General features: G+C 39.1%; 1 protein-coding gene and 1 long non-coding RNA gene across 4 annotated transcripts; one reads left to right on the forward strand and one right to left on the reverse strand.

The window, feature by feature from the left end:
• The first annotated feature begins 35 nt into the window (after positions 1-35).
• On the forward strand, positions 36-11,129 carry c12h1orf35 (chromosome 12 C1orf35 homolog). Of its 3 annotated transcripts, none has more exons than XM_034182883.1 (9): positions 46-187; positions 386-542; positions 3,610-3,757; positions 3,845-3,890; positions 4,008-4,090; positions 4,730-4,802; positions 5,024-5,103; positions 5,234-5,359; positions 10,652-11,129. In XM_034182883.1, the coding sequence occupies exons 2-9, from the start codon at positions 446-448 to the stop codon at positions 10,911-10,913; spliced, it is 915 nt and encodes a 304-aa protein (XP_034038774.1). In that variant the 5' UTR covers positions 46-187; positions 386-445; the 3' UTR covers positions 10,914-11,129. The 3 variants fall into 3 exon arrangements, with proteins under 3 accessions (XP_034038776.1, XP_034038774.1, XP_034038775.1); XM_034182884.1 differs by having other exon boundaries at positions 56-187; positions 390-542; XM_034182885.1 differs by having other exon boundaries at positions 36-542; positions 5,237-5,359.
• On the reverse strand, positions 6,471-13,476 carry LOC117521559. The gene is made up of 3 exons (XR_004563967.1): positions 13,125-13,476; positions 11,300-11,304; positions 6,471-6,481 (listed from the first exon to the last, which is right to left on the reverse strand). It is a non-coding gene; the product is annotated as an uncharacterized LOC117521559 (long non-coding RNA).
• Positions 13,477-14,804: the final 1,328 nt, after the last annotated feature.

Genomic DNA, 14,804 nt, shown 5'->3' on the forward strand with positions numbered 1-14,804 from the left:
GAAGTGGGAAGGAGTGAGTTCGCTTGCATCAAGGCTCACAGTCGATATCACAAACATATAAAGTATGTATATACATGTCAAATTCTTGGCTTCTGGTGTGTTTTCGTTTTTTGTTTAATTTTGTTACATCTGTGTTGAATCACAGCAACTTTATTTTTAGCGACGTTTGCAAACCTGTAGAAGCGAGGTGAGTGAGCTTAGCATAGTTTGAGCTAACTGTGTTTTACCAAGTTTGTACGCCGCCATTAATCAAACCGGGGAGGTTTCGGATCGCACAGAGTGGTTGTCTGTTCTGGGGATAATGAAATTCATTTAAATAACTAAATAAAAATCCTCGAAGGGAAGGCCGACGCTACAACGTATCGTTTTATTTGTTTCCCTCCAGACAACGGCAGCTAAGTTAGCCGGCTAAACTGTGACACCACGCTGCTCTCTGCGGTTTAAAATGTTTGGTTCTTCAAGATCCGGTGGGGTCCGAGGGGGCCAAGACCAGTTCAACTGGGATGATGTGAAAGTGGACAAACATAGAGAAAACTATCTCGGTAAGTATACAGCACACTCCTTTTAGCAACCTTTGTTTTTATATTGCTTGCTAATAACGCTGTAGTAAGAGTTTCCAAGGATTTTAAAGCAGTTATTAATGCGTACCGCAGGGTATTTTCATACCTGCTGCTTATCCTGGTCAGATCTTTGACTTTTAGTCCATCTTGACAGTCTAAATCTAGCTTTTCGTCTTTGTTCCGTGCTGTCAGAGTTCAGCTTTCACAAGAGGGTGAAAGCATGGAGGACACCCCAGATATTGGCACCTGAGGGAGTGAAAATTACAGTACACAAGTGTAATATATCAAAGGAAAGCTTTTTAGATTTCATAAATATATCTTTTATAAATCAAAAGTCTGAATCGATGTATTGAAAAGGCTATTCTTAGAAAATATACTTTTATTGATAAATCGTTCTTTCAAATAAATTTTTGCTGGAATATAAACAAAAAACAGGCCTACTGTTATCACTCCCGCTTTTCTGTCAAATTAACATTCATAAATATTATCAAAATTTCTCACATTTATATATATATATATATATAGCTACGATGATTGGCTGAGTTCCCTTCATTAGACTGTTACAATCGGTCCGGATCACATATCACATTCATTACAAACCAGGAAGCAAAAAACACGATTAGAAAAACCATGTCGGACATGAGCATACTCCATAAATATCAAAACAGCGTTGGAAAAACATTCAGATTGAAAGCTTAACAGCTAACCTGACCATCTTTTAACCAAGTTCTTCATGGAGGTGAAGCAAACAGGTCTGACTATGAGCTCAAAACCTTCAGCAGCTTTCATATTCGGGCAATATCGTAAGTTTGCTTGTTAATATATATATATATATATATAAACAAATTATTAACTTCATTTGCTCGGCCTGTATATGGGAATATAAGACCGAGGTATTTCATTCCATGTATAACTATGCTGACATTTCATCATCTTCTCCAGGCTGGACAATTGGGCATGGTATTTTGTTCCAATTGCCTAGTCCATTTCCATCAGGCCTGTGTAAGGGAGGGACACACCTTTTGTACGCTAACAAACCTGCTTCGTTTGTCGTAAAGAGTTGGGATTCATCCCGGTGAAGTAGTCACATTCCTCACCTACTGATAGCCTGCTGTTTAACCTGTAATGAATTACATTGCGGTGAATTTTGTGTTTATTGTACCAGGTAAATATTTGGTAACTGTTTGACACTTATATGACACTTATGTGTTGGTAGTGTTGTTAAGTTCTTATCAATCAATCAATCCAAGCTAGATAAATCTATTTGTCCTGTTTCTTACAAATTGTCACTCTATTATTAGGGGAGGTGATGGTCAGGGGAGGTGATGGTCTAGTGGTTAAGATCCTGTGTTCAAATCCCCGCCTGACTGGAAAATCACTAAGGGCCCTTGGGCAAGGTCTTTAATCCCCTATTGCTCCCGGTGTGTAGTGAGCGCCTTGTATGGCAGCACCCTGACATCGGGTGAATGTGAGGCATAATTGTAAAGTGCTTTGAGCGTCTGATGCAGATGGAAAGCGCTATATAAATGCAGTCCATTTACCAGTCCATTTATTAGAAGGTGAAACCATGTGATAAAAGCCCTTATATAATATCTAAAATAATTTCCAGTTGTATTTTATAATAAAAACAAATAATTTGCATTTATTGTAAGCTGTTTACACTCTGAGTGCAAAGTTTCATTTCTCAACTTTGAGTTGTTATTGACAAAAGATTCTTGACAAAGTGATTAGAGACTCAATGACTGACTCATTCATATTTTGACCCTGTAAGCTGTGATAGCACAGGGAAAATGGTAAATGGACTGCATTTATATAGCGCTTTTCCATCTGCATAAGACGCTCAAAGCGCAAAATGACTATAAAAACCTGCTTAAATACAAGCGCTTTCTCCACAGAAATCATTTCATTTAAACTGTAAATGGACTGCATTTATATAGTGCTTTTCCATCTGCAGCAGAAGCTCAAAGCGCTTTCTAGTTATGCTTCACATTCACCCTTTCACACAAACACATCAATGTCAGGGTGCTGACATGTAAGGTGCTCACTACACCAGGAGCCATTAAGGACCTTGCCCAAGGGCCTTTAGTCATTTTCTGGTCTGGCTGGGTTTTGAACCAAGGATCCTTTGGTCTGAAGCCTAAAGCTTTACCACTAGACCATCACCTCCCCACCATATCTCACATAAGTGAGTTATGTGACTTTGATAATCATTTATTGATGAAATGTAAGTAAAAAAAAAAAAAAAAAAAAATCTGATATTTAGTTTTTATTGGAATTAGAGCATTTACTCCTTTCACAATTGATATTCTTTTAACCAGTCGAGCACTGCATTTTTAATCAAAATTCTAGGGTACAAAGTGTTTGGCTTCTTTTTTGGCCAAATGGTGGTCTTGATTGTCCAACTTTTCCTTCAGATTCCACTCTCTAAAAACAGTGTCTGATCCAAGTGTCTGTCTTATCAGCTGTGAGACTGTGATTTCTTAAGATGAACATTGGATGCTGATTGGCTGAGAGCTCCTACTCCATTATTGTGACCTAGTTGACACAAGCACAGTGATGTTGGAGGAGGATAAAGTACCATACAATTTAAAATAATTCAAATGCCTACAGCTTTTGTTGGAGATTTTGTCTCACCACAAATGCATCAGCATTTCTGCAGCGCCCTTTAATGGCCACAAGGTGGAGTAGATCTCATAGGCTGAGGTTGTCTAGCCATGTGGTGTAATTCTGTGTACATAGTCCAACATGAAGGTTTCTCAGTGCTGAGGATCCCAGCAACTGGAAAAGGCCAAGAGAACACGCACACATCACCTGGCTGATATAGATAGTTATTTTCAGGGGGTGGGGCTTGCCGTGATTGATATCTGTCTAGCCTGGATGGTTGCCAACTGGGAACTAGGAAGGTTCCATAGTGTGGTGGAAATCGTGGCACCAACACATGATCCCAAACCTGAAGTGACTAAAGTCTTTTCACAGTCTTGTATATAACCTCATGCTCTTCCATTAACATGTTTTTAAGATGCTTTCAATCCTCCTGTCTTGTTTCCAGGGAACTCTTTGATGGCTCCGGTAGGGCGATGGCAAAAAGGAAAAGATCTTACATGGTACTCAAAAGACAAAAAAGGTGCAGCTTTGTCCAAAGATGATGAACTTGCTGCAGTCAAAGCTGCAGAGCATGAAGCACTGATGGCTGCTCTGTAAGTAAAAGTTTATTAAAAGCGAAATGGTTAGCAGTTGTGGGTGTAGTCCAGCAAGCAAATGAAATGATTGCATTTTCAATTCAGAGGACACAAGAGCATAAAGAGACAACCAACAGGCCTGACCAAGGAGGTATTTGATTTTGGTTTGTTTTGCTTTTTCTCAAAATCTTGACTCTTTTAATTTTTTTTTTTCACTGTAGTATTTGAAAAGGTTGAGTGATTTGAATTCTGACATTTTCCTGACCAGGACCTTGTAGACGTGTGCAGGAGGGAAGAGGCTGATGGCGAGGAACGAAATGTAGACCGTGTCTTAGGATTGGGGAGTTCCAGGTGAAAAATTTTTATGGAGTTCCGAAAGAACAAAACTACATTTAGAAAACTGTTGACTTTGTAATCTTAGAACTTGTGTAATATGAACAATTAAATGAGTCAAAACAGCAAAAGGAAAATACTTTATAATGTAATACCCATGTAGTTGTTGCAATCCAGGCGATCACCATTTCTTTCACAGTGGGATGACAAATTGTTTCTTGGAGTCCTTATGGATGATACCTGTCTCCCAGATTGTGCACACTACCAGGAATCAGCATCTCCACCCACCTGAAGGAGTTTGGCTCCAACTTTAGAGACCTGTGGAGCTTTCCCTGCCCTCAGCTATTTCACCACCTTTGTAATCTCACTTATATTTGGTGGTGATTTGCAGTTGGCTGGAAGATCAGCAGCCATAACCCTGGCAATGAGTTTCTATCATCCTGATAAGGGGATTGATTTTTTTACAACTGCTCATAAAAAAAAAAAAAAAGTTGGCAAGAGTGTTTTCAGAAAAATTGAAAATTGCAAGACTGAAAAATATCTTTGCAGTTTAATCTCTTCATACAAGTGTTAGAAGTAATTCTGTTCATTTTCAGGTGTTTGTGTGTGAGCTGCTGATCTGTGACTGGAATTGCTGATGTTTCTTTCAATCTGCAGTGCAGGGTCACGCAAGCTCATGCTCACCCAAAAGGAAAAGGAGGCAGCTAAAATTGGGTTGCCAGTTTTCACAGTGAGTTTATTTATTTATTGTCACCTTAATAAATACCACTGGACATCTAATGGAATCTGGATTATTGCAAACGTTGGACTTTGCTCAGTAAGACTGATTTCTGTTTGAGGCAAATGTGCATGTAACTTTTTTTTCTTTGAACTGTGGTTAAGAAGTTTGAAGAACTGATGTTATTTCAGTGTAATAAAAATAACAATATGATGCAAATATTTTAATCACAGCACCACAATACTGAGGGTCGTCCAGCAGCCTCTGCAACAACGACATGTGAGAGCGCAGTGAAGGAGGAGGTAGACCGCACGTGAGTATGTGCACCACAACTTGAGCAACTGTGCACGTCTTCTTAAAATGTAAATAGACATGGAAACCACCAAATATTTTGGTCTGCTGGTTGTTTTTTTGTTTTTGTTTTTTTTGTTTTTTTACATCAGTAGAAACGAGAGCAAAAAGAAAAAGAAAGAAAAGAAGAACAAAAAGGAGAAAAAGAAGAAGGAAAAAAAGAAGAAAAGGCAAAGAAGAGATTCGGCCAGCTCAGACTCGGAGGACAAGAGAAAGAGGTGAGTGTCTGCATGTGTAGTTTCAATATGTTTATGTTGTGCTTAGATTTCCTACATAATTTCTCAGTGACAAGCGAACACAAGACAACTAAACAAACTAGATCATCACGCATTAGAACGCTTCCCGCTGATACAGCCCAACAGTTATATCTAGTTATTCTGAGAGTAATTAAAAACACAGAATAATGTAAAGGGGGGGCACCTAGTGGAGCATATGTAGAAACTAAAACTTCTGGATTTGCCTAAAAATTTCTACCAATATTCATGAAAATAATTCTGTATTTTTTTTTTCCTGCAATCTTGCCAGCAAATATGCAAATAAATAATCATGTGGAAATATAACCTCCTTAGCATATGAACTGTATTTTCTGGAGTATAAGTCACACCTGTCCAAAAGGCCTCTTTAAGAGGGGAAAAATAACATATATAAGTTGCACGGGAGTATAAGTCGCATTTACCACTTCATGCAAGAAAACGCTAAATGAATTTAATAACTGCTTTATGTATTTATAAGGCACACAGGGGGGTTAAGGAGCACAGCTAATGAGCTAATTAATGTTGAGGCACAAAATGCCAGTAAACTGCTTCTTTAAGCCACTGTACGATCATATGTGGGGTGAAAACCCGTTGCATTATTCATGTATTCATAACAAAAATACTCGCTTTGGGCAATCAGGAGCTAAGAGGTAATTAATGTTTTAATTAGAAGTGCAACCCCCAAGTAACTGGTTCTTTAAGTCGCTGAACAGACGATCATAGGTGAGGTAATGAAGGTATACATGTAACGCATGAAACTTTTAAAAATGAACGTGTTAAAACGTTTTTGGAATACATTTGTAAAAAATATAAACTCACCCTCAGTCTATATATTAAAAAGCCAAGTGGCATCTTGTGTAGGTGCGTTTGGGTGCATGGCTTTGATCACAGACAAACTGGGGAGAGCTGACATTTGCCGTTTGGTATGTTTATGTATTTTGGGTTAAGGATGAATACCGCGAAAATGGAAAGTTGATAGGACTAATATTTTCAGAGAAATTAGAGATATTGTGTAATAACAGTGAACAGTGGATGTTGATGTCACGGAAATATCTCAACCTTGCTAGTTGTAAAACATAACATCAACTACATTTGCCAAATAATAAATACAACTATTCACAAATCTTTCTCATTTTAATTTCCTGAACTTTCAGTTAAAATAGATAGATCGATAGATAGATAAATACTTTATTCATCCCCTATAAGGGGAAATTCATCTGCCCAAGAGCATGCATACATACATACACAATTCATCCATACAATAAAATACCAATAAATAAGACAAATATAAAAACACATGGAAGTAAAACTACATTAACAAGAAGCATTAAACAATCTCATGGGCGGCCGGGACAATGATCTTCTATACCTCTCAGTCCTGCATCTCTTGGAGAGGATCTGTTCCACTGCGGTTGCTTTTCTGAGCACCACAGTGTCGTGTAGGAGATGAAATTTGTTGTTAATAACAGAATTCATAATACACCTCAACCTACACTCCACCAGTTCACCCACAGAGACCGCCTCCCTCCCCATCACTGACATGCACTTCCTGACAAATTTGTCCAGTCTGTTACTGTCCTTAACAGACAAGCTGTTCCCCCAACACACAACAGCAAATAATAGAGGGCTGACCACAACAGATTGATAAAAAAGGAAAAGCATATTGTTTCTATATAATTATAGAAACTTTGCATAATTTATTACCTTTCAAAATGTCAGCTACCTAGTTAAAAACCCTACCCAATCTAGAGCCAGTGGATCCCTGCAGGCAACGCACTAGTTTTCTTGAGGTTCCTAAAAGAGCAAATAAGTCCCAATAAAGGCCCTGTCACACCTTGACGATTTAGTCAACGTATGCCAACCATATTAAAAAAAACTCTGGCATACATCTAATAAGTTCTGGGTGAGTTAAGAGCACGTTGAAGCACACTGATATACGTCCTAATACACTGAGCTCCTCGGAAAAATTTTGGGGCCGCTGAAAATTTTCAGTGCATGCCAGCATGACTCCTATTTCCAGCATATGCGGGACATAAGTTCTACGTAAGTTATGCACTTGTTGGCACACGTTTCTTGTAATTTACTCATGTGTCTAAATATGTCCATTAATGATGTCCATTTATTGGCTGAAAGCTCCAGTCCTCATGCGAACAGACACTTTCATTCACACACGGGGTAAATATAACATCTCACCAGGTGTGATCAGGTCTGATTACACCTGAATGAAGCTCTGTGACTCTCTAAACTAAAGTGCTGTCGCTGTCTGTGTGATCATGAGATGACCTGATCGATCAGGTCCTGAATAAATGTTTTCACTGATGGTGTTTTAAAAGTTAAAATCATCACAGCGCTTCATTATTCAGGTCTGTGATGACCTGATCAGCGGACCTGATCAGAAAGCAACTGGAGCTTCAAAAGTTTGAAGAGTCACAGCACTTCATTCACAGCAGCATTTACCACAGCCATCAGTTGACTCATCAACATTCTGTATGCACTGAAAATGGTTCACCAAGATAAAAAATAAAATAACGTTAAATGACTCCGTTTCTGACTCACACCACACCATGCAGTACTGACCTGAACCACTCAGTGGAAATGGGGCTGTTGGTATGCTGGTAAATCAAGGTGTGACACCTGCATTCATTTATTAGACGTATTCCGGCGTTTTTAATACAGTCGGCATACGCAAGCTAAATCGTGAAGGTGTGACAGGGCCTAAAGTTGCTTTCAAATAGGGAAAAAAATAGGTCCTCTTTTTTCAGAAGTGTGGTATTCCAATTAAAAATGTTATTTCTTAAGAAAAAAGAACCTTTTTTGTGTGTGTGTGTGTGTGTGTGTGTGTGTTTGTGTCGCTCTCCTGTGTGCCGCGGCACTCAGGAACAGACGTTATTTAATCAGTTGTTTGTATCATTCCACGAGATGCTTTGCTGCTTAATCAAGACATTTATTCATGTTTATTTGCTTGAAATGAGCATGATTGCAAATTGTATTTTACCCCTGGAGCTCGACATGAGGAAAAGCTCAGTGTGTAGTAACACCGTCGTGAACGCTCATATAAAGAATGTTTTAAGTGTGACCCGACTTTGTTTCAAAATGTTCTGAATGTAATTGAGTCGCATTAAGAAGTTTCCACCACTTTGCTGTTTTTTAATAAAGGCAGTTTAATGTTGTGTTTCTTGTTTCAACTGTAATGAAGATTCCTGGTAGTGAATCGCGACCTTTTTTTTAGCATACAAGTCACAGGGCCTCTCAAATTGTATTAAAAAAAATACACTTATAATCCAGAAAATTTCATAACAAAAATAAGATGTCTTCATCCAGAACACTGACAGATGAAACCTTTATTATGTAAAGAAAAAGCATCAGGTAAATAATTGAAATTATATTCAGAGGGAATACTGATGCATTGTGCTGCAATTTTCCGCTTGTAAAGGTGCAGCACCACATAGTGGCTGAAGGGCAGACAGACAATTTCATCACCTGTTTTGCTCTCTGAATATAAAATAATATATTAAAGAGACACAAAACATGTTTTGCTATTGAATTCAACGTTTAAAAAGTCACATCACTTGAAATACATACTAAGCCTGTTTCTGGCAATATTAGCTTCTTCCCAGCCAGTCAGGTCACGATTTCCACGGAGACGATGCATGAGCACAGAGCTACAGAGAGGAGTCAAAAGGGCCCTGCTCCCCTTATAAAGGTCCACTTTACAAGACATTTTAAAGACTGTTTTTTATAATAATAATAATAATAATGACGGGAATGATATTCATGATAGTAATGAGAATATTCACATTCAGTCACTATTACTCTAGTATCCTAGTTTTACTACTACAATTCTACACCAAGTGGAATTGATGTTGACTTAATTTAAAAAGAAGGATGACCGAAGCAGGTTGAAGATGTAAAAAAAAAAAGTGCTTTAATTGCTAGTTAACTGTGGGCAGTTGTGTAGTTAATTGGAATTCAAATTCTAAATGACACAACATACATACTTACATACTGTATATACATACATACATATACACACAAAGATGAACTGTTGGAATGAATTGATCACTAATCAGGGTTCTCTCCAGGATTTTTCACAGCATGGGGGGAACTTAGCGAGGTATAGCCACGTGACGAGTGTTGCAGGTGCGAGTATTGTAGGAGGTTCCAGGAGCATTACCCCCAAGAAAATTTTGAAATTTTTAACCCCTTGAAATACTGTTTCCTGCATTTAGAGGGCCACTTTGTGTTGCTAAAAAAAAAACAAAAAAAACACAGAAAAGCCTGGCATAAGCATAGGGGCCCAGATCACAGCATAGAGACCCCCTATGCTCAACTGCGCTGGTGAGAACCCTCCTAATGGATTATTTAATTAATGGCCAACTATAGTGGTATAGGTTATGTCCAAATTCTTTGATTTATGATTTAAATGTGAGCATTTTCTTGGTTCTTTAGTCCTCTCTGACAGTAAACTGAATATCTTAGGGGTTATGGCAATTTATATCGTATTAAAAATTGTAAAATGTTCTATGACAAAATATTTGATTGCAAGGCTGAAAGTTTATAGGATTTATGGTTGTGATTTATTAGCAAATTAACCAAAGTATAATTGGCTAATCTCAAAATAGTCACACTAATAAATTAATCAAAAACATCTGATAAAAAATAAAGTCTCTCTCCCTCTCTCAAACACACACACACATATGGTATTTTCCCTCCTGAATTTTGAGATGTCCGGCTCCTGCTGTAGGAAAAGTCCTGTCCTCCTGGCCATCATGCTTAGGGGAGGGGGGGGACCAGGCATACTACAAACTGTACTACAGTACAGCGGGACTGGTAGTGTTGGCTAGTCATGTAAATATGTTCATGTTCCTGCCTTGTGGCGTCTTGTGTAGTGGCTCAGGTTAGGAAACACACTCCTCTGTAAGCACTAGAGGGCACCAATGTAACAATATAGTCTCTGTATCCTTGATTCTGTTCTGTAAATCATATGTGCTTGGACTCAGTAATGCCTTTATGTGCTGAAGTAGTTAAGTGTCAGTGGTGTCATTTGAAATAGAACAGCATGCATGCACAGAAAGTTTGAACTGGGTTGACTTAGTGATGTGAAATGTCGGCCTCTTGTGGCAGTTAGTGTCATATTCCCCTCCAGCTGGAATGTGGTGTTCTTTGCAGATGACAATTCTTATTTAGCCTCACGCCACCTTACCCCAATCCCCACCAACGTTGGGTCATTGATTGTCGTTTCCCATTACTCTCCAGGCACAGAAAGGACCACCACCACCATCATCATAATCCATCACTCCACAGTCAGAGCGGAGCCAGACCCCCTCATAGCCATTCAAGCCAGGGACTAAAAGCAGAGTCTCACCCCTCCCGTCTCCATCACCGACCACTGCAGCATGACACAGACTCCTCTGATGGGGTGTCTCCTGTCCCCCATAACCTCGTCAGCCACAAGACGGCCCCTGATGGTGCCACACAAAGCCACAGGCGGCGTCATGACACAGACTCGGACGATTAATGTCCTCCCCACCCCCTCAATCAAAGATGCATAACGCAGTCAGAGCACTCCACAGCAGCTCCAGCGACCCTGAAGACCTCTTTAACACCGAATGGGAAAACAGACTGCAGATGGAGATGTGTCATGTGTCCATCTAACACGCTTTGGGCACATTTAACTTCTTTAACCAATCAGTTGGCCACGGCACACTGTTTCTTTGTGCTGTTTTGTTTTTGAGAGGAACTTTTTTTTTTAAACCAGTGTAACATTGCAAATTGACAGTTTGCTTAATCATCACACTGTCAAAATATTTTGTCAAACTACATAATGTTCTAAAACCATCCTTGGTTCTCAAGACCAGGCACCTAAGTGGCTCTACTCTACTCTTCTCTACTCTCCTATTTTACTCTTCCTTTTTAGATATTTAGATATACCTTTGTATACTGGCATAGCTCCACCTTAGAATTGGAATATAAGGTATACCTTAGTGAATTTTCATGGATCAAGTTGATTTCATTGCTGTACTCAGAAATCAAACATTACCCAACAACATTTAGAGCAACCAAAATTCCACCAATTTTTGATCTGGTTAGTATAACTCAAGTACTCTATAATTTTCAGTGATTTTAGTAAACATAACTTTTCTATATTTATCTAAAGGTATTTGAACACAGGCAAAGGTTCTGTTTTAGCTGTCACAGTATGTTAACTTTCAAATAGTCCAAATTATGTAATATTTAATAGGCAATGTAATACATAATATGATTAGAAGTTGATCTGGTATAGCTGCTAGCAGTTATGGGCTGGTTATACATTTTTGTGTAGGCCATGGTATACTGAGACTGGATTCTAAGTGTTGTTTAGTCACCTTAGGTAGTACCGATTTGAACAAAATTGGCTACACATTCATGGACAAGTTGATGCATTTCCAGTTTGGCTGTGTACTCCACTACACAATGCCTCCTGCACTACTCAGCAGCATGGTCCTTTATTTTAGTCACACCCCGTATTTAATCCTTCCCTGTTCTAGGTTCAGCTGCCGAACTGGTGCGATACCACTGGAATGCTCTTCACTTGCCAAAATAGAGTGTAGTGTTTGCATTTGCCTTGAATCGGTCTGAAAGAGGGTATAATGCTGGCTGGCACCTGGGGGGGGGGGTGTACTAAAAAGAGCAAGGCATTCATAAAGCAGAGAGCAAAAAACCAGGCTGGTCCTTTTATATGACAGAGTACCGTTAGACCGCCACACACAAACCAAGCTGATGGACCAGCGGGAGAGAAGGCAACAAAGCCACCCTACGAGGGACCAAAGATTCTTTCACACACCCCCAACTTCCAGAATCACTATCCTCTCTTGACACATTTTATAGGCTCGGCTGCATTCACCCTAGCAGCCTAATCAATCTCCAAGAATGCTGTCCTATATCTACCAGTACAATATCTGCTGTACTCGCTGTTCTTGTAACACAGGTACAGATTGCTGTGAAACCAATGTTGTGGTCTGTTCTTAAACTTGAGAAAACTACAACTGCTCCTAAATGGCAAAAATAAGAAGGCCCAATCCTGTGCCTAGTATCCCTGCCTCCCCACCAGTAATTTGTACCATAGCATTCAAGTGCCTTGGTGTTGGTATCATCACTATGGTAGATAAATTAGATATTTACTAATGCATGTCTTTTGTGTCCTGAGGAGGTCTTTGTGAAACCTGAAAATTTTGTTCTTATTCACACAAAAGACAAATATACAGTTGTGTTTAAAATAATAGTACTGTGTTTAAAAAAGTGAGTAAAGCTCAAAATACTTATGACAGGTGTTATCTCCACACATGCAAATGCATCGGGAACACAGCACATTCTATTCCAAATCAAAACATGAGAAACTTTTATTACTTTACAGAAAGTGGAAAAAGGGAGGTTGTTCAAAAAAAAAAAAAAAAAAAAAATCTGCATTTTTCTTTACAAACTAAACGTTTACTGTACAAACTTAAAAATGCTTGTAGATTTATCTTTCTTGTGAAACCCTGAACTATTATTTAGTATCTGTGTTGCATGGAGTCGACCAACTTCTTTCACCTGTGAACAGGTATTGCAGCCCAGGACCATTTGATTACATCGCACACTTCCTCTGCATTTCTTGGTTTTACCTCAGACACAGCATTTTTGGTGTCACCCCCACAAGTCTTCTATTTGATTAATGTCCTGGGATTGGGCTGGCCACTCCATAATGTTGAACTTGGTCTGGAACCAAGATGCTGCTCTCTTGCTGGTGTGTTTGGGGTTGTTGTCTTTTTGAAACAGCCATTTCAAGGGTATTTCCTCTTTGGCATAAAGCTACATGACCTCTTAGTATTTTGATGTATTCAAACTGATCAGTGATGCCTCGTATGCAATAAATAGGCCTGACACAATAGTATTAGAAACATCTCCATATCGTGATGCCTGCTCCATAGTCTTCACTGTGTAGCTTGAATTCTGTTTTGGGGGGTTGTCTGACAAACGATCTGCAGCCCTGAGAGCCAAAAAGAACAATCTTGCCTTCATCACTCCACAAAATGTTGTCATTTCTCTTTACAGTTAGATTCCATTTTCAGAAAAGTAGACAGCACAGGCCCTTTTCTGAAAACGGAACCTAACTATGCCAGTCATTGTGTTCTTTGGCAAATTATAACCTCTTCAGCATGTTGGTTTTTTTTTTTTTTTTCCAACAATGGGACTTTGCATGGGCTTCTCGCCCATAGTTTGGCTTCACATACAGTAGTGTTCAGAATAATAGTAGTGCTATGTGACTAAAAAGATTAATCCAGGTTTTGAGTATATTTCTTATTGTTACATGGGAAACAAGGTACCAGTAGATTCAGTAGATTCACAAATCCAACAAGACCAAGCATTCACGATATGCACACTCTTAAGGCTATGAAATTGGTCTATTAGTAAAAAAAGAAAAAAAAAGAAAAGGGGGTGTTCACAATAATAGTAGTGTGGCATTCAGTCAGTGAGTTTGTCAATTTTGTGGAACAAACAGGTGTGAATCAGGTGTCCCCTATTTAAGGATGAAGCCAGCACCTGTTGAACATGTTTCTCTTTGAAAGCCTGAGGAAAATGGGACGTTCAAGACATTGTTCAGAAGAACAGCGTAGTTTGATTAAAAAGTTGGAGAGGGGAAAACTTATATGCAGATGCAAAAAAGTATTGGCTGTTCATCTACAATGATCGCCAATGCTTTAAAATGGACAAAAAAAAAAAAAGACGCGTGGAAGAAAACGGAAAATAACCATCAAAATGGATAGAAGAATAACCAGAATGGCAAAGGCTCACCCATTGATCAGCTCCAGGATGATCAAAGACAGTCTGGAGTTACCTGAAGTGCTGTGACAGAAGACGCCTGTGTGAAGCTAACTTATCTGCAAGAATCCCCCACAAAGTCCCTCTGTTAAAAGATGTGCAGAAGAGGTTACAGTTTGCCAAAGAACACATCAACTGGCCTAAAGAGAAATGGAGGAATATTTTGTAGACTGATGGGAGTAAAATTGTTCTTTTTGGGTCCAAGGGCTGCAGACAGTTTGAGAAGACCCCCAAACTCTGAATTCAAGCCACAGTTCACAGTAAAGACAGTGAAGCATGGTGGTGCAAGCATCATGATATGGGCATGTTTCTCCTACTATGGTGTTGGGCCTATATGTCGCATGCCAGGTATCATGGATCAGTTTGGATATGTCAAAATACTTGAAGAGGTCATGTTGCCTTATGCTGAAGAGGACATGCCCTTGAAATGGGTGTTTCAACAAGACAATGACCCCAAGCACACTAGTAACTGAGCAAAATCGTGGTTCCAAACCAACAAAATTAATGCCTCGCAGATGTGAAGAAATCATGCAAAACTGTGGTTATACAACTAAATACTAGTTTAGTGATT

This window comes from Thalassophryne amazonica, chromosome 12, assembly GCF_902500255.1.
Source record: "Thalassophryne amazonica chromosome 12, fThaAma1.1, whole genome shotgun sequence".
Classification (NCBI taxonomy): domain Eukaryota; kingdom Metazoa; phylum Chordata; class Actinopteri; order Batrachoidiformes; family Batrachoididae; genus Thalassophryne; species Thalassophryne amazonica.